Consider the following 20336-nt stretch of genomic DNA (forward strand, 5'->3'; position numbering starts at 1 on the left):
CCTGTATTTTTTGCTTTTGCTGCGCTCACGCCACCGTTTTCTATTTCCGTGAATCGGCGTGAAAGATGAGTGGCGGTTACGTTACGCGATCGGTCGGTGATGATGATGCACGCGCCTTTTGTTGTTATTATTTCGGTCGGAGGTTCACACACACAGCAGAAATGGAGTTGTTGTGCTAATTATTAAACATTGGCAGTCGATCAGACCCCAAACGGGGGGGGTTCTTCGTTATCTAATTGGTTTGTTTGTCAAACGGCGAGGAGCATGTGATCGTTAATTTAATTTGAAGCTGGATCAATAGGCGCGCGGATGAGGAGTGGTGTGATTTTGGCCAACCAAACTCACTTTTTGTGCCAAGCCATAACTCCCGGCCGGCGTCTTACACGGAGTTCCCCCGGCGGGAGCAGCGGCACGTGCCGCACCAAAAAAAAAGGCCCACTCTAAAGAGGCCACTACACGCCAAAAAGTAACAAACCAGACGCGGAAACCTAACGAAACGACACATAATAAAGTGCCTGCGCCCCTGTCTGCCCATGGTTGCTGGCCGCGCGGCTCTCTGGACTACGGCAAAACGTTGCAGTATCGTAAAACCTGAGAAGCAACTTTCTCGAATGGTTGTTTCTTGGGGTTCTGCCCTCGCCCCCCGAGTGGGCCCGCGCACTTGGGGAGGGCTGTGAAAAAGTTCTCCGAGTGAGTCAGACATCGGTGGCCGCACACCGTTTTAAGAGAAACGAACCCTGGGCTGTGTTTGAACAAACAGAAAAAGTATCGCGCGAGAAATTATGATAAAAAGGTGCAACGCTACTTACTTAGCTCCATCTCGTGTTCCTCCGGTATCAGGTCGTCCTGCTCCAGGTCACCGTCGGACTCGGTGCCCGAGTCGTGCCCGTCAATCTGCAAAGAAACCGGAATGAAGCGAGCGAGAGAAAGAGAGAGGGTTCAGAAAATGAGGAAGACGTTGCGCTTACTACTGCATAACGAACGAAATTTCTTCGCGCACGCCTCACTGCCTTGGATAATGGCCAACTCGGGGGCCACCACCGAGAGAGCCTGTGTCGCGTATTTGTCATCGCGTCGTTGCTTCACTACATTTCCTTTCGTTCAATTGGGACCTTGCCGAATGCAAGTAGCAGCACTCCGTCCCGTTCCCTTATTCTAATGTCCAACAGCAGCAGCCAAATGTGTAAATGCCAAATTAAATTGTGTTGGTGGAACTCGAATTCGTTAAGGCCGGTGGTTACGGGGCGGGGGGGGGACCCTAATCAAATAAATTCATAATTCATTCGCCAAAAAGGTCTTCCTCGCGAACCGCTTAGCACCTTCTTCACTTCACGAGGCACTCTCAAGACCAGCAAGGGTGTGGTAATCAATTTCCGGACCACACCGGACCGAGAGGACGAGAGCTGTTGGCCGGGGTGAAAGCGCAACATACCTGGACCGGGGGTGGCCGATTTGACACCCTCCGGTGCTGCTGCACCCAAGTGTTTGACTATCATCATCATCATACAGCATTATATTACCCGCCCCGCCGCCGCACGTATTTATATTTCATTTTAGGATTCGGGTTTTGTTTGTTGTAAGCTCCGAGACCGGTTGTGGCGCTCGCGCGTAGTGCGGCCGCCACCCGTTTTTGTGACTTCCTCAGAAGGCGGCCACGAACCGGACGCGGGATACAGAACCAGTTTGGAATCTTTTCTTTTACGCCACGCTCTTCTCGCTCACTCTCTCTCGCTTTCGATGTGGCCAGGTTCTCCCCGATTCTCCAGTGTGTCTCCGGCGGTGGCGACCGCATATCTTCTCCGGCGGCTCGTGGCTAACGCGTAAAACTTCGTTTGCGCAAGAACCGACCCCGACAACGTCGACGAGAACACGTTCGCTTTTGTTTCCGCTCTACCCATGGCCCCGTTGGTCCTTCTCCTGCGCCGTTTTCCTGCCATCTCTCGATGACTTCTATTTCACCTTCCTTTCGCTCGTGACTTGACCAACCCGCCCCGGCTTCGACGCTCCGGCCATCCCCCGCGATCGGCCGGCTTGAAGCTGAAGTGGTTCGGTGTGCCCATGCTGGTACACTTCGTTCCTGCAAGACTTCCACCATTCTAGAGGTGTTGTTGTCTGGGGGTTGTCTGTTTTATCGTGTAGCCGATGCAATTGAAACCCGATCGATTCATACTTCGCCGCCCGCGATAGAGGCGTCATCTGTTCAGTTCCGGCCGGACCACAAGATCAGTGCGTAAACGTAAACGATACCGGGTCAACGCGATTATTTCCTTAAAATTTGTGCGAAATGCGCGTACGCGTTGACCTCTTCTCTCGATTCTCTTCCGAAAGCGAGCCTGAGAAAGAGAGTCGCCGTGTAACAACTTTGACGTGTAACGTCGGAATACTAACAGATAGTTGCGGACAGTACCCTTCAAACAGCAGATCAGGTTTTGAACTCCAGCGTCCTGCAGGTTCCCACGTTACCATTTTTGGGATAGTTGTCGCGCCGCCAATCACCGCCAACAACGCGTTTATTGAAATGCAAGAATTCCAGGTGGTCTTGCCATGTGCGAATGCGGGGTTTCGCACTTGCATGTCGCTGAATTTTCGATCGTAGCAAGCAGTCCTGTGAATTGTCATTTTCGGGCCACTTCTCTACTCGTAACTGTTTTCAAGTTGTACATTTCTATCCGAGAGTGCTTTGATCTTGATTGGAATGTTCATATGCTCGATTCAGATTCATCGCCACTCGAAGGAGGCTCCGATCCCAAAAAACCGTTGCCCTGGGAGACCTGCCAGTAACCGAGAAACGACAGATGTCAACTGAAGCGGAAAAAACTTACACGAAAGCAATTAAACGTCACTCGGAACACTATCGAGAACCCAGTAAACCTATCGAAGGACTTTGCTGTGTCCATTCGTTGTATTCAAAACCTTCAACGGACGCCCAAAACGTTGCGTGTTCCGTCGGGGAGAGAGACAGAGAAAGTGTCCCAATAGACACCACCATTCCGTAAATGTTTACAGCCAGAGGGCGCCCCTGGAGGGTCAAGGCTAATGAGCTTGTTGGCCCACCGCTGCTGCTGCTACTCCTGCGTGTGTCCGTGGTGTTGGTACTTTCGACTCTCCAGGGGGCATTTACGGACAACTTCGACCTCCGTCCGCAGCGTTCCACTTGTGCCCGCGGGTGGAGCAAACACTACATCGTTGGCACAGGAGGTTCTTGTTTCGTTGTGGAACCCCGATTTTACTTGCCAAAGCACCGTGACCGACCGACGTGGCGCGGAGAGAACGTAGAACCCCACACGGCACGCTCAATGATCCATGTAAATGGGTTAACAATAGACCCCCACAGTGGGTGGGGAGCGCTTCGGGCCGGATCTCACGCATCGCACACACGTTCGCTACACTTCTGGAACGGAAAACAAGCGACTTGAAACAAGACTTCGGTGCGGTCGATCCTGGGGTCGATGGATCGTATATTATAGTGATTTGATCGGAATGCTCTGCGGCCCGTTCACGACCACCGATCCAAACGATCGCCACTCACGCATCCGAAGCTACCGAAGCCGAGCGCGAAATGATAATTATGTTGGGGCCGTACGTAAAACGCACAAGCATTATGCGGGAAGTGTGAAATAAGAGATAGGCGGAGAAGCGGCGCACCCGAGAGCGAATCTGCGTACGCCGGATTCCCAAACCGGCGTCCATCATTATTATTCTTGGCGGCGGCGGCGTCGACTGTTTGCCCCGGCGGGGGTTATTTGAGTCGTATAAATAATCTATGCACACACACACGAGGATGATGGTGCGACGAAAATCGATAATCGATAGTGATCAATCATTTCAAGTGCGAGCTACCGAGTGGCATCGACCACTGAACATTGATGTTCAAATACACATCATTAGGAATAATCACACCTTCGGCTTCGGGGAGTGATTTCGGGCACTTTTTATGTTTAGGTTACGTTTTCGCACTAAGGCCGGTTCCTTGGATCCTTTTTAAACTTTCCTTTAAGAAAATTTTCTGCGGCTGTCAAAAAGTTAGAGAAACTACTTTTGCGATACATACATTCTGTCAAAAAAGGATTTTGGATGGATAACGGGATTTTATGATTTTTAAGAAAATGCTCTATGCAATTTTCTATTTGCTCATTTATGGTGAAGATATTAAGACCAAAAGCAGCGCTTATCCGGTGGTTCAAAATTTTTTCAGAGGGCCGAGAAGATGTGATCTAACTGAGAGCCAAGTTTGGTCGAATATGAACAGTTTTGCTTACAGTTTTCTTCGAATGCAGGGTTGTGGTGAAAGTTGCCGTGGTTGCCAAAAGATAGAACAGTCAATAACGAAGATTTTCTGCAAGCTATGAACAATTTGCGCGCCACAAACGCGAAACCCAAAAGTCGCGAACATTTTTGAATATACCACGTGTATAAGAAGTTTACCATCGTTGCCTTTGAATCTTTGACTAAAAACTACAAACTGATGATGCCAAAGACACCTTTTTCCCAGATCTGGCCCCCTGTGACCTTATCCTGTTTCCAAAAATCAAATTAACGCTTCCTGGTCATTTAATTTGGGAGAAAACAGAAATCGCTGATGAGCTAAACGGCGTTCAAGCAAACCAGCTGTAAAAAAATCACTGAGCATTAAAAATGGCCGAAATTTTCAACATAAGTGAGTCGAAAATCGAATACAGCATTTTCTTTAAAAACACAAAATCCCGGTACGTATTTAACAGAATGTACATTGGTCGTTTCAAGTTAATTGTGACACGATCGCAAAACTGGCATCCATCAAACTCTTAGCTGCTTCCCTATTTGACCCCCCCCCCAGGTGCTTGTTGCACCACAAACGGATGCTCCAAAGTGAGTGAAGAGCGGAGCACCCTGATGAATGAAGCGCAGAAACCCGTACTGTTGCACCATGTGTTGCGTGTCGAGAAAGGGTTCCTCTTCTGCTTCTTCCGGCAATTGAATTGCATGCACAATTGCATTACTACACAATGCATCGCAGACCTCCATCCTCCTCCGTCTCCTGTGGCGGGTTTCTGTGTCTAATGATAAAGCATCGCACGCATCACACTTTTCGCATTCCGCACACAATAATGCCGGCCCGGCCAGTCGCGGCGAGAAAGGCTCACGGAGGCCGTTCAAGAAAGGGCACCAACAACAACCCAACAACTAATCAGTGCACCGCGGGTTGGGGTCCGCACATCAATGATGAAAGTAGGACCGACCGGCGGATACGACCAACGGACGGATGGGACCTCGTCGAGAGCTATGGTAACCCGATTGTCGAGAGCTGTCACACCGGGTATGTGCGGCCGCGGCCCCACACAGCAACCCCCTGCCCGGAACGGGTGTGTGTTTTATTCTGGAACGGAATGGAGAGCAACGCACCGTTTGTTGCTCGCGTAGCGGGGGGCAGAGCGCCGCGACCGGTCTAAAAGTGTGAAGTAAAAAATAAACATTGCAACGGCTTAAAATACACGCTGACCTCCCTTTCGCCACCCCATTTCGCCCTCGCCAAGGGTGTGACGTAAAAGAACGAGGTTTCGCTTTGCATTACTCTTCACCAACACAAACAGCAGTCGATGATGCTGAACCCTGTGCGGGTTTCCTCTCACAGTCTCTCTCTCTCTCCCTCTCCCTCTCTATCGTTCTATTGCTTGCTGTTTAACTTTTTCATTCATCTCTCGTCCCGTCACCGTGCGTGCATACCGAGGGGCCCCGGGGGGCCCTATCCTCTTCCCTGCGCCGCCGCAACCGTCGTTGTTTGCACATTTTTATTGTTACGATTTTTTAAACTGTAATTAATTCCCTACACAAACCCCGACCACAGTCGCGCATCGTTCCGTGGCGTTCTTCTTGGTTGGCATCGCTTCAAACCATGTGTTTGGCCATTCGCTCCGCGTGTTTCATATATTTGTGGTTTCTTTCCTTGCGAAACATTCCTTTCGGGGGGACGAGTGTTGTCGGCGGAGACTTTCTTCCACCTCCCAGGCACTCCTCACCGATGGTGCCAAAAATGGTCAACGACAAACTGGGTGTGTAACGGGTTGGTGGTGACGAGCATGCTTTTTTCATGCTGACGGCTCTCTCTCTCTGCTCCAGCCACATTTCTTCTGTGTCATTCTTTCCCCACACACACACTCATCAAGCGTTGCACTGCTGCGGTGCAGAATAATATTAATTTCGTTGCCTGATGAGTTGCGGATAACAGTTTTGCGGGCACAGCTCTGGTTTCGGCCGCAAAGGCTCTTTTTGCTTCGGTGGAAACGTAACCTCTTTGCGGTGGCACGGTTGACAGCTTGTAACTCTGCGGCGGCTGTCAAATAAGCAAACTACCGATCAAGTACTCTTAGAGAAGATTGTTCCCCTTGTTGTAAGCGTTGGGTTATTTCGTGTGAGGATATAGATTAAGGATTACAACAACGCTACTTATGTGACAGCTGTCATAATCTAATGTGTGATAATTATCTCTTAGCATTGGTGTTAACCGATTTCGATAACCGATTGAATTATTGAATTCTTTCCTGCTCTCAAGACTGTTTCCTAGCTTTGGGTGCTCATCATTTCGAACAATTTGTCTCAACCACTCACCTTAGCCGCACGAGAGTGAAGCATCAAATGTGTCTCTGTTCTTGCAGAAAATTAGACACATCGCATGGCGTCCCTGTACCCTGCTATGTATTCATCGTGCGGCAACACACGACACACGAGACCGAGGGACGCAACGAAACGAACGTGATCTGCAGGAACATGCGCATATCCAATGCCAGCCATCGGCGTGGAGCTTCGCGATTTTTTACTATTCAGCAGGGAGCCGCCGGGATTAGAATTTCTAAATATTTTGCATACAGGCATTGGGTTGGGGGGAGCGATTCATTTTGCTGAAAAACTGTTTTCCGTTGGACACTTTGTGTGTTACATTATTCAACAAAAGCCAGCGCCGTTAATGGGGTTCACGTGAGGAGCCCGAAACTATGTCAGAGGATCAGAGAGAAGAGCCTGGCCCTGCCGCTACCCTTTTTTGGCAGTTACAGGTTGGCTAAATGTTTCACCATTCAATTTAAGGCTCGGCGCGGCCCGCGGATGACGAAACATTGATGGTCCGACCGACGATCGGCCACGGGGAGATGAACTAGTTTGGTGGTTCTACACCGAGAGAGGGGCTAGCGCTCCTTTCGCTTGCTCCGGCGCATTTGCTAAGTGCATTCTCGAGTGGCCTCCATTGGCCGACCCTATCTCTTTCCCACCTTACTCGAACCATAGTCGCCCAGCTGTCTTGCCAAGCGTACGGGCCCCGACCGGCCACCGGTTCTCGAGACAAACCAGTTTCAGCAGCAGCAGCAAGCCCATCTTGGGGCAATGCGAAACATTCGCGACTTGCGTCGTCGTGCCTCAGTGTCCCACAAAGTCCGGGCCTTAGAATCTTCCGGGCCCCAGGCCCCGGGACCTCTCGCTCGCTCGCACGCTCGCGGCCCGTATATCTACCGCAAGAAATGCCAATTGATAAACGCACCAAGAAGCCGAAGATCGAACCGGTCAAGAAAGGGGGGCCAAGAATCGTCGGTCGGTCGAATGGTCGGTGGGAGAGAGTGAAACATAAATCATGAAGTCAATCTCCTCAGGCCCAGTGTTGTGGCCCCAGTGAGGAGGGCGGCGTTGAGCAACCGGGGTGTGGTAGGTAGGTTGGTTGATTTTCTGGTTTAACTCGTTCCGCCGAGCCGCCGAGAGAGAGGATACTCGTCGTCGTGGCCGGTTTCACCGTTTTAGAGGTTATGTTGGGCGCGCATGTACTCGATCACGATTATGTATCGCCCCGCGGGCCAATTGCCTCAACCAGCGGTTGTACGGAGCCAACCAGAACGGTGTGGCCGGCGTCGTTCCTGGAACCGCAACCCATAATCTGCCCTTGGCCCGGGTGGGTGGCTGCCGCTAGACGCGCTAAACGCTCGTTCTCTCGGGGGGGATCCCGGTTCGCGGGGGGCACGCACTGCACTCATTGCACAGCCCCCCGGGCCGAACTAGACCCCTAGTGCTGTGAGCGGGTAACCGGTTTGACCATCCTCCTCCCGGTTCTTCCTTTTTACGGTAACGATTACGCGGAGGGCTACGCAAGGAAGAAGTTACCCGTTTTTTTGCGGCATGCGGAGCGAAGAAACAGATACTTCGCGTAACATACCTTGGCCGCGCTTCGCCGTGATCGAGGACCGGCCGCTTGCAGTTAATCTCGACGCAATGTATGTTGGCGTCTCGGCAGTGAAAACGGTGGAAGGGAATATGATCAATCGGGGCAATACGGGTCACGCTTGACGAGGATGATCTCTCGGAGTGGAACCACTTCCCACCGAGCCGGGTGTGGTTTCGGTGATCTCTTTCGGTGTGTGCGATTTTCGTGGAAATTTACTCTTTCGCCGCGCACATTCCTTCATCAAATTGTTCCCTCTGTCCCTTGTTCCAGCATAAATTTATTACATTCTCGGCACACAACCACGCCACGGGAGCGTGTGTTGCATTTTATGTTTTTTTTCTTGGCCACCACACGTCGGGTGGCAGGGTTCTGGGAGTACTTTCGGCCGCCTGCGTGCGTCTGTGTGCGCTTTCAATTGTTCTTTGAAAAGCTGTCGCCACCACCGCCCGGGTTTCGGGGGGGGGGGGGAAATGTTGCTTTTCAAAAATCGATTCTTCTTCACCACGGCCACAACATAAATCGTCTTTCCTGTGAGGCACTTACCCCCGAGGCCGACACTTGGCCCGAGGAAGGGTGGCGGCCGCACATTCATGGGTTTAAATCTTTGGCGTTCGAAAATGATTTAATAGCAGTCACTTCGCCAGTGCCCCCGGTGCGGCGGTCCACGATGAGGTATGTTGTGGTTTCGGGTTTTTGGCGTGCGAAGCGAGGTATCCCTCATTATTATCCCTCAAACACAGTGTGGAAAGTCGATCGAGCTTCGAGGGTGCTTCGAGAAGACCACAGGCCACAACATCAAAGCGTTTCTTAGGCTGAATATCGAACTTAATTAACAGTAATGAGTTCCGGCCACCGAGGCCAGGTCCTGGTCTCGCCTCCGCTAAACGCGAAGGCGTCCACCACAGTGTGTGTGTGTGTTTGAACCCTTTCCGGGTTGACACTTTTTCGTGGTTCATTGCGTTTTCTTCTCACCCATCCGGTCGTCCTCTCATCAGCGCTCCTCTCCTGGGGCCGATTTATTTCCGATCGAAAAGCCTTCGAATATTCCCACCTGGGCGGTATCGTAAATCGATCGCACCGAGACCCAGACTGGGCGTGTTCCGCATAGTCAGTGATGAAATTTAAGCGATTATGTCTGCCCCATTTATGTGTGCGTTCGGAGGGTTGTAACGAAAAACATTCCCTCCCCGGGAGAGTGTCCTCCAAAACTCACAACCGTGACATTCACCACGCTCTGGCGGTCAACCCAGTGGACGCCACAGCGCACGGAGTACGGAGTTTGGCCAACAATTGCCGGGTCGCCCCGGAGGTCGGCTCCAAAAAGGATAATCCCATTTTCCCTAATATTCTCCAAAACGAGGATTATCTTAAATTTCGCATGACACCCGAGAGGCCGAGAAGAGCACCGTCCAACACACGGTCTCTCGTCCGGGAATATGCTGACCGATTATTAATTTCGAATCAGAAGAATGATCCGCGTTTAATGTGTCCTTCCACTGCTAACGATATTCGCAGTGGGGACACTCACACGCGGGGCGCTGTCAAGAGACGGCAGTAATTGACCGTATGACGCAGAAGATGGAACACGACGACCATCCAAAACTGTCAAGAGCATCGAGTGATAGGAGCGCTTCGAGTTTCAAGCAACACTTCAAAAGTCTCGAGTAATGATGGCGAAGAGATCTGACGCGATACCACACTGAACTGACGACGGTGCTGGGCTGTGCTGCTTCTAAAATTGGACGTGGTCTTCTGGACCAAAACCTCTCCGTGGCCACACAGAATCCTGGGCCCGGCTCAGCCCGGTTGCTTTGAATAAGAAATAATGAAGATGAAGCTGGTGGACTATCATTCCGAGCAAGAGAGGCAGAAAGGAAGAGAGACATACAGAGAGAAAGAGCGAGAGAAGGAATCCAAGCTTCCTGGCCAAGACCTGAGTAGTGGTGTGGTGGTGGCGATTCATAAAAAGTAAAAACTACGCTCGCACGGAACTGGAGCATTACGGTTGTGTGAAGTGGCTGTGAATGAAATGGGAGCCGCTGCTGCTGCTGCTGTTCGACATCGGCCGCCGCGGTCCGGATCCGGGGATCCGCCATCACGTCGTCGACGAACGCGCGCCGGTTTCGGGAGAGGTGTTGGGTTGTAAAACGACCACCACCGCAAACGTCCTTCTTCTCTTTGCTTCTCACTCTCTCGCTCTAGCGCTGGCCCTCTACGAGGGACTGCCGTTGGAAAAACATTTTCTACGCCACCATGGCGTAGTATGCGCAAAGCGCAGCGGCGACGAACGGTTCTTGCTCAGCAGCACGAAGACGAACCGACGACCACGACGATGGCCACGGGGTGGTACTACTCGCTACGCGAAGGATATGACTTTGAAGTCTCCTGGAGAGGTCGGTTCTTCAGCCGCCCAACAGGGCTCGTTCGTCTTCCGAAGGTCTTCGTACGCGCTCTTTACTATACGCTACGCTCTACGCTAGAAGGCGCTACTCTACGCCAAAGGCCGCCACACCACGATAGCAGATATGCGGGCTCTTGCTTGTGTGGCCCGTTGCTTTTCCTTTCGCTACCGTACGGGACACGGTCTTCCGGATGTTTTCTCTCAGACGCAGGCAGAGCCCGCGACTGCGGAACACAGGCGCGCTCTTTGCTCGACATCTTCAGCGAACGGAACGCGACCGACGTCTTAATGTTGGGAGCGTAAGACTCGGTGGTGCTCTGGCGAAGAAACACCGACTTCCTCCCGTGCCCGTTTCTGTCCCTCCCAATGGCCGCTTCGGAGCGGGCAACGTTGTTGCAGGAACGTGCCGAGCGTGCCCAAGAGCAGATTGCAGCCGGATAGACGACGACGACGGAGAACTGGTACCGCTTTTTCGGGCCCCTAATGAGAGAAACCGAGAGTCGTAAAAGTGTAATAGGACCGCCCCCCTGGCGCAGAGCGACAATCGCCTCCCCCCGCGATCAACCCAGGGTCCCCGGGATCTGTCTTGCCAGCTAAACTAGATGCGGTACTACAAGGTCACCGCCAACGCCGCCGGGAAGTGTCGGCCAGCGCCCCCCTCGTGTTACACTGCGACGACGACACTAGCTGGCTAGGGAGCGAGCGAGTAATAATCCGCTCTAATCCTTCATGAATGTTCCATCAAAAGAAACTCCATCAGCGATCCCTTTCCTTCGGCTGCTAATCTAAAAAGCGCCACTAGCGCCGTCTAGTGCCTGAAAGTGATGCCTTTTCTGCTTGTTGATAAATATTTGATTCACATTCCGGGTGGAAGTCATTTCTGGGTGCAGCTGGGAGGCTCTAAAACTGTTCACACTCCACATCTTTGCTATCTCGTCGAGGAGTCGCGTACTCTTCCGGAGGCCAAAACGAAGAAAAATGAACTGGAAAAGAATACGATGAATACCCTGGAGTAGAAGAAGGTGTTCCCTATCTGAAGAACTCGATTAATTGTAACATCTTCTATGAAATCTTCGAAATTTTCGGCCATGACCACAGGAATCCGTCTTAGTAAACGTCTCTTGAAGCTTCCGAACGCATTCGGAACGTAGCCTGTGTGAGATGGCATGATATTTTTCAAGGGCAATCCGTAACCACGGCGTGCGCACATCCGCCAACGCCTCCCACAACGGCCTGTTCAGTATTCGTGGCCAAGACCGAGCATCCTCGCGGTCGATCGCCTTCTCATCGCAGCAGGCAGAGAGAGTGGTCAAAACGGGAAAAACTTCCGACCCTGCAAAAGACCTATCAATGCTCGAAAACCTTATTTCTGCACCACGGAAAAGAGCTACTCTGGATGTACTTACGCTGCTAGGAAATAAGCCTGGCATCTCGCAGAGGCCACAGCAGCCGCAGTAACGCAGCAGGACGAAGGCCACAAAAATGTCGAACGAAAACACCGGTATTGGCACACGGACACACACTACACACACTCTCGTCGACACTTCCAAAGTCACCTTCGGCAAACAACAAAGACTCTAGCAGCAGGCCGTGCCTTTCTCGCTCCTTCGATCGCAGCCGTAGTGTCACAGCTGCTCTCTCGCTCAATTTTGCCTGTCCTCTCTCTTTCTCTCACACACACTGCTCTCGTTAACTGCTTTTCCTGCTACTATCGGCGGCGGTTGGTGTCCTTTTAGTCGCCTAGTTCACCCTAGAATAAAGGATCCTTTTCGTTCCACACACACCTTTGTCTGACAATGGTGGCCACCGAAGCGCAAATGATAGACTTCTTCTCCCATCAACGCCACGAAGGAGGTGAGCGCCCAGCTGACACGGGCGGGGGGTGGATAGAAAAAGATTGTTTCTTTATTGTTCCGGGTCCGGGGAACACTCTCTGAAGCACTTGCAAGCAAACTGGCAACCACGACACGGCGCAAGGATATGCAAGGATATCGGCAAAGATCTAACGAAGGAAATGTTCACTTTGCACTACTCTGCCTCTGCCGCTTCTCTCCCGAGCGCGCGCGCCCGTGTGTTCTCTCCGACGCGCTCTCTCTCTCGCTCTTTTTCACTATCTCTCTCGCTCTCGCGCGTCCTTTATCTAGGAATTTTATTTCTCACCGGATTTCACACTTTCCCTTTCGATCCGAGCTCAATGGCCGGTCTCTGGCCGGTCCTGCTGCTGCTCTGCCACTAATGATGAAGAATCGATTGAAACGACACCTTCCGTCGATGGTAGTGCGATTTGGGCAAACCAAAAGGGGCTCAGGATCTTGCAACGCAAAAGCGAGACTTGGTTCAACCTAATCTTAGCAACCGCGGGGATGGTAGCTCGTTTTCGCAGTCGCCGAAACGAAAGCAGCTTGCCTTGCAAAATGGCAGAGGCAACGCGATGCGAATGAGCAAGAACCACACACAACACTGCCTTCTGCTCGAGTTCTCGAGCGCCTCAAGAGCTCACCAGCGCGACGAACCGATGCCCCATCGATGATGGTGTGACGTTATTCAACCGGATTTCAGTGCCTTCCTCGTTTTAGGACGGAGTTTTGCCCTGCCGCTTTGCGAGAGAGAGGTCCCCGTCGTCGATGTAAACGTGGTTACGGTTTGCTGGGATGCTCGCTGCTTTACCGATTTTCTTGAGCGGTTCGGTAAAATTAAGTTTTAAGCTTCGTGGATTAGCAACAGCAGCAGTAGTAACCATCAAGCCAGCCAAGGCTCTGCGTGGGCTTCGGTGAGAGATCGGCCAGTTCTTTCCTTCTCCAACCACAGCGGAGCGGAGCGATAATGCACTTGGAATGCGCACTTGATTCTGTCACGACGAACGGTCGAAACCGTACTGGCAGGACGAGCCAGAAAGTTCGACCGTTCTTCTGGCCGTTCGCTGGGGAGCCCAACACCGACTCCATCAGTGCCAAAAAAGCACAGACGCGAACGAAGTAACTCTCGTCGTCCTGTTGTTACTCGATTCCGACCCGTTTTACGCTCGCTGCGGAACGCCCGTCCTTGCTCATTCAACTTTTCTCGGTCACTCACATCCGTCCCATCCCACACGCACGGATCTCGGCGCACTCACGAGTGCAATTGGGCCTGCGAAAGCTCGGCCCGTGCACTAACCAACACAACAAAGGATCCCGTTAGAGAAGGATTCGCACGCACGGTTCCTTCACGAATTGGCCAGTTTTGCTGTTCATTTCCACCTACGACGAAACGCTGTTAGGGCGAATGCGAACTGATTTTGTAACCGGCTACTAACTGGTATGAGAAAAGAAGTTTTCCCTTATTTATGCTTGTGTATGATGACTCGTGAAAAGTTTCGCCGTAGTCGATTTATGTAAAATGTTTTCTGATATAATACTGAAATCTTTCAAAGTTGTCACTAACTGTTGTCCGTCTATTACCGAAAACCTTCTAAGCCTACTACCGATTGCATTAGCTCGCGATACTTCGCAATCTATTACACAAAATAAACCAGAGAGAGACGTCGTAGCATGCCACGAACATACAGCAAGAGAGAGAGAGAGATTCAAGCCGAAAGATAGCGAATTGAAGGAAGAGAATTTCTGTGTCCGAGCAAATGACCGGTTGCAACATGTTCTTGCAAGCCCCGCACAGCGAGAAGAAGAATGACCATGCCAAAAGTAGCAGAGTGAAGAAAGAGTTTGGTGGTGATCAAGTTGGAACATGTTCTTCTAATCGTACAGCGAAAAGGAGAGGCACGACTCCGAGAACACGCCGTGCGAAGAGAGAGAGCAATACCGCCAGTCGCGTAGTCTGGCAATACTACAACCCTGTTCAAGAGTTTTGCGCCATTCTCAAGGCCAAACCGTAACTTATACTATCATCCTTTTCTCATCATTATCATTAAATTGCTAATATTATTCATATAATTATTATTGGAAAAGTAATCCGTTATGCGAACTTTATCCTAGTAACCTATGAGGTGAAGAATAAATTCATTCTTCTTGTCCCTTTGATTATACACAGATGTGTTTTCTGCGTGTTCTCCAATAATTATTATTCCACAGAATACTAAGGCTTCACCGCCCAGAGTCTCTAGAATGTAACAATTCACTTAAAAGTCGCTTTAATTAAAAAAAACACCATACAAGCAGGACTCGCTTATGCTCATTCCCGGGATGTTTGTGAAAATTTGAATCATTTTTTAAAGTTCATTGCTCATTACACTGAGCTCCGGTAGTCTATCTTCATATTTGCCTTTAACGATGACTTGGACAAAGCCAACGTAACGCGCGATAGTAGTTGTGCGTCGGGCGACGATCCTTTTTACTAGGTGTGTGCGTTGAGAAGCGAAATATTTTAACACATAAAAAATGTTTCTCAAATTTTTATGCAAATTTCTATTTTATTCGAAGTATGTGCCATCGTTAGCTATACATTTCTCCTATCTCTCTGCTTAATCATGGATTCCCAGACGAAAGAATGCTTCGACTTTTTAAGTAAACTAATTAGTCATCCAATTTCGACTGCCTCGTGGAAAAACGAAGGGCTGCTCAGCCAATACGTGTCCCATCGATGAAAATGAATGATATTCGGAAAGAACCAAGTCTAGTGAATAACGCGGGGAGGGATAGCAGCTCCCATCCAAGTGATTTGATAGTATCCTCAAACAGTTTGGCTTTTTGGGGCGCCTGGTGCTTGTTGCCACGGGCCACTAGGCGTCTCCATTGAAGCCCACTAGAATTGCATTTTGGTCGTTTTTCGATCAATGCATGGTTCAAATTGATCATTTGTTGTCAGTAGCGATCGGAATTAACGTTTCCATCAGGTTTTAGGAGCTTGTGAAACACCACACCTTTCTGTCCCATCAGAAAGTCCGTTTTTGGAGTCCTTCGACGCTTTTTTTTGTTAAGTCAAAATCACCATTTTGAAGTTTTTTAAACCACTCAAAGCACAGCGATCTTCCAAAACCAAGTCCCGACAAGCATTTGGTGCGATTCCAAAGCAAATTTCTTCAACAGGGGCAGAAAAATAATAATCCCCGCAAAACGTCATTTTCAGGCACAAAAGTTGACATAGTTTAACCCTTTCAATGATGGGTTGCAAACCGAAATATTTTTTTTTCGACCTGAAATCATTTACCGGATATCAACACAAGGTAATGATGCATGAACAGCAAAACTGGGAAGTCCCAATCGGCAGGTACAACCATCATTCTAAAATTTCAGTTCTCAACGCACACACCTAGTATGCTTTGCTCGTGTCATGCGCGTATCGTGTCGTTTAATGAATGTGCAAAACTCCACGACTTTCACTCTGCCACACACACACGCACGAAGAAATACGGCGAGTCGAAGGACACACTACGTGCGGACAAAGTAGTAACAAGTCACTCAGCGTTGTCGAAGGAAATATACTAAAAGCAGGTTCGAAGGAAGGAACAATAAAAGATAAACGACCCATCGTGCAACGCAGACCGAAACGAAATCGAAACGAACTAATGTAGGGATGATACGGCCAGCTTTATTTAATGGATCAAGAACGCACTGACTGATTGAATAGAATTTTCATTCCAATTTCATAAACAGACATCCATTTCCCGTGTGTTCATGGGAAAGTACGTCAATGGAGATTCCTTCTTGTCTACGTCAAATTCTCGCTCGCATAACTCACACACATAGGTCAGGAGACCATGACCACATACGCCGCCAATAAGACAACCGCGTAAAGGAGCGAGCCCTCCGCAAGAAGCAGAATTCATTGCCGGTGATGCTGGCCAGCCCCGGTTTCCCCGGTTGTGGCCAGCATCAACTGCTGTGTCGTTGTGTCGCACTGTATGTGCGATTTTGTGGGGAAGAAAAAGAAAAATGGCGTCCAAAGTTGAAGACTGTTCCCTTGCCCCTGTAGCAGCATCATAGCCCGGCTAAGATTTCTTTGTCATTAACTCTCAAAATGATGTGCCTCAATTCTATCAATGCCCAAGATTCTAGAGCCTGAATTCGCATGCCAATCGATTGGATTGCTGGGTTTTTACTGTCCCCGGGGTATTTTCTTCTATCAGTGCTCTGTTGCCACGCAGCTCGGTAAATGTCCTTATTTAGCGCGTGCTGGAAAGTTAGTGGAAACAAGTTGCCCATGACAACCGGCGTGGCGCGGTTGCTAGGATCAGGGGCACAGGAGCTTACCTTCTCACCGCCGTGGTTCTCATCGTTGATTGATTGTGTGCGAAGCTTGTGCGTTAGATACTTGAGCATAGTTTGGTTCGCACCACGTCTCCTTTGCGACGCCACCTTGCACCGCCGCGTCCTCCTGACTCCGATCCGATGCTGCTCCGATGATCCCGTGGATCGGTTCCGCCTTTCGCCTCCTCCACCGTTTCCGCTTTCTCCGCTGCTCACCGCCGTCACTGCCGCGCTGTCCCCGTCGGCCCCTTCCGTTTCCTCCGCGCCGTCGTCCTCGTCCTCGTTGCCCCGCACCACCGCGACCGTGATGCACCACCTTGACAGGCCGGCCCCGGCGGACAGTCGCCCTCGGATGCGATGGTTTCGATACTTCTGGCCACGATTCTCACGTCCGTTCTCCACCACGTCGTCGTCGTCGTCGTCGATTGTGTCACTCACTGTATGCTGCGCCGCGGGCTGTGAACCGTAACCGGAAACCCCGGAATCCGGAAAACAATCGATAGTACACTCCACGTGCCGGCTACAAACACTCGATCGCAGTTTCTTCTTGTGCCACTTATCTCGTACCACCAACGGAGGGCTTGGTTCTCTGCATTTCCGGCCGCCTCTTCTCGCTGCCCCGGATAAAAATGGATATTCAAAACATGTAGACCCCAAACGCCGATCGATTCGCAGAACTCCCCAAACGGTCCACCAAGCAGGCCGCGATAATCAACGAAACGCGAAACCCTTAACAACCTTTTAACAACTTTTTTTTGCCCAAAAAATTTGAGGAGTGTTTTGCTTTACGGACCGAAACAACACGATTGTAACCAAAATTGACAGCTCACTGGACTCAAAAATAGCTTCGCGCCACATCAGACAAGAACCGAGAGCTCGAACTTCGTCTGTCTCGCTCGCTCGCTCCACTTTGTGGAGTCTCTCTCACTTTGGACGGAGAATGAGTGAGAAGCGTGCCTTCTCGCTCTCCCGCAGCGCACTCTATCGCAGCAGGCCAGCGGTGCGAAACGAATGGAGCGAGTTGCAATAAAATGTTATCGATTTTTCAATTTTCATCCTCACCGACCGAAACTGCATTGCACTTTGTTGCAACGAGCGACTCTTGGCTGCACCCCAGCGGAAATGAAGCTGGTTCTACGAATGTTAGCATGCCCTTTCATGTAACAATCCGCCAAGAGAATTCCTCTAAAACAAGTCATTAATCTTAAAAGCAGGATTAATCGTCCAAAACCAAGCTCAATTTCTCTCCACAATCGTATCGTTCTTTGTGGCGGTTCTGGGTGGCTGCATTACTGCAATCGGGAAGCCCCAACGGGGAAACCAAAACAATTCGACCTAAAATTGGCGCACAAGAAAACTAACACACACTGAATTTCCACTCTCCAACACAGTCCTCTAGCAGCCCAACTCCAGCAGTCCAGCGAAAGGCGGCCACCGCACCGTCAAAACAGACCGACCCCAACTGCTATTTGTTGGTGGCGTTGGCTACCGTGACCATATATTTTATCGCTCACAGCTCGCAGACTCCGCGATTCCGCTTTTCTTTCTCGCCTCCAGGTCCTACGCCACTTTTCTCACAAAACGCATCCTGTTTTCTCACTACACTCGCTCACATCTCACCCGACAATGGGGCCTTCCTTATTCTATAGGCACAATGGGGGGGGCCCAAAAACATTTTGCACGCACGCGTACGCAATAATGCACAGAATGTGAAATAAATGTTGGGGCAGATTCTGTCGGAATGCAGAATTGCCGTGGTTCCTGGAGTGCAACCAAGATAAGTGACTTAGATGGCGAAAAGTGCTCCATAAAATTTGCTCGCTAAAACAACAACAACAACTCGTTCAGACAGCTCCGAATGCGGTGCCCCAAAACGGATTAAACGATGCAAACAATAAAGCGCACCTACTAAACACAAACCAATAGGACAAATGGTGGCCCAAATGGTTTCTCCTTATCCGCTTATCAGGCGACAGCGTGAGCAATTAATGTTCTTCTCGGAGCCTGCTCCGATTGCTTTCGTTGCCGCCTGGCCTGTTTTGTTGGGCCCAAGTGCAGTGTTTTGTCTCCTACCGTGTCACAATCCAAGCACAGTGACGGATCCGACACAATCGTAGCACAGACAGCAACACACACAACGCACGCAACGCACACACTTCCTCTCTCTTCAACACGCAAACAAAATCTATTCAATTGCTTCGAAATTGGTAGCGAAAGGGTAGCGAATTAGTGAGAAACCGTGAACGAGCGAGAGAGAGAAGAGTGAGAGTGAGTTGAGAGTGAGTGAGAGTGAGTTGAGACGGTTCACGCGCGCGCGTGTTTGTTTTTTTTTGTTTTTTTTTTAACAAGCAAACAAATTCATTCATTTGCTTTATGGCGAAAGCCCGCCATAAAGTGAGCCATAAAGAACCATAAGCGAGAGAAACCATAAAGTGTTTGTTTGTCACTCTCACTCACTCTTCTCTCTCTCGCTCGTTCACGGTTTCTCACTACGCACAATTGTTCATCCGTTCATTCAGCCGCGATTCGCGAGCATACAGACAAAACATATTTCTATTCTTTTCTATTACTTGCTGAAATATCTGTTTTCCATTCACAGGTATTCTCCATAATGAAAGAACATTTTCAGATTTGGTAGAAAGGTTTAGGGATATCTTAATAACCATTAGCTGTCAGAAAGAAGTTAATCTTGTCGATTTCAATCAAAACACAAATAAATCAGAAACGTTGAAAAAAGTTCGTACATTCTTCCTAAAGCCAAATATGTCCACCTATCGCATAAAAATAGCCCACAGTGGACTATGGGGAAATGGGGGTCATAAACCACCTTTTATAAGCTACTTTAACGCGATCGTTAACACAGTTCTGCAACGGTAATGTACCTATATTTAAATGATAATGGTTACAATTAAAATTTAAGTACTGGCGATTTAGCACGGTCCGGTTTTGGCCGAGCCCGTCCTTCGTCCTTCGTCCGTCCTTCAATGACTTTCTGATGGTTCTTAATAGATCGTTCTCGCGATCGATCGTTCGCGAGAAAGAAGAATCGACAGAAGCCACGATCAACGAGAAACCAGTTACGGCGAGTGACGTCGGACGAGACTTGGTAGAAGAACAAGATATAAATCGAAATACGAACGCCCGCTGATTACGCGAAAATAGCGCTATTGAATGGCAGATTCGTGCCCGGGTGGGAAGAATTCCAGTGTCACTGTTCAGTATGTAGTTTTATTTGCTTCATTCACTACATTCTTGCCTGAGTCCCATGCGTAACCAGTTGCGTAAATAGATCCGTCAACAATTCGTAAATGAACGTGAAAAAATACACAATTACAGAGCTGCTGCTCCGTCTCAAGAAATGGAGCCCCCCATGAGCGCGCTCTAAAATTGTTTCTCGCTAAACTCGATCGATAGCAAAATTAAATGTTCAATGTTTGTTCTCTCCCCAACGGACATGACAGATCTTATCTCCGGTCTCCAAAACCGACGCCCAATATCGCAACCCGCAATAGAGTCACCTTTTTTTGCGGCATCCTGATACAGGTCGGCTAATCGGAAGAAACACGAGAACAATAAG

At 49.9% G+C, this 20336-nt stretch overlaps 1 protein-coding gene across 1 annotated transcript in view; it reads right to left on the reverse strand.

Moving 5' to 3' along the window:
* LOC128272586 (AF4/FMR2 family member lilli) overlaps positions 1-17075 on the reverse strand; it is a 35010-nt gene extending 17935 nt beyond the window's left edge. Inside the window, exons 1-2 of the mRNA XM_053010420.1 lie at positions 16763-17075; positions 810-894 (exon numbers count right to left, since the gene is read on the reverse strand). Of these exons, the coding sequence (XP_052866380.1) occupies positions 810-894; positions 16763-16831 (154 nt within the window). The 5' untranslated portion in view covers positions 16832-17075. The remainder of the gene's footprint in view (positions 1-809; positions 895-16762) is intronic.
* Positions 17076-20336: the final 3261 nt, after the last annotated feature.

The sequence above is a fragment of the Anopheles cruzii genome, chromosome 3 (assembly GCF_943734635.1).
Source record: "Anopheles cruzii chromosome 3, idAnoCruzAS_RS32_06, whole genome shotgun sequence".
NCBI lineage: Eukaryota > Metazoa > Arthropoda > Insecta > Diptera > Culicidae > Anopheles > Anopheles cruzii.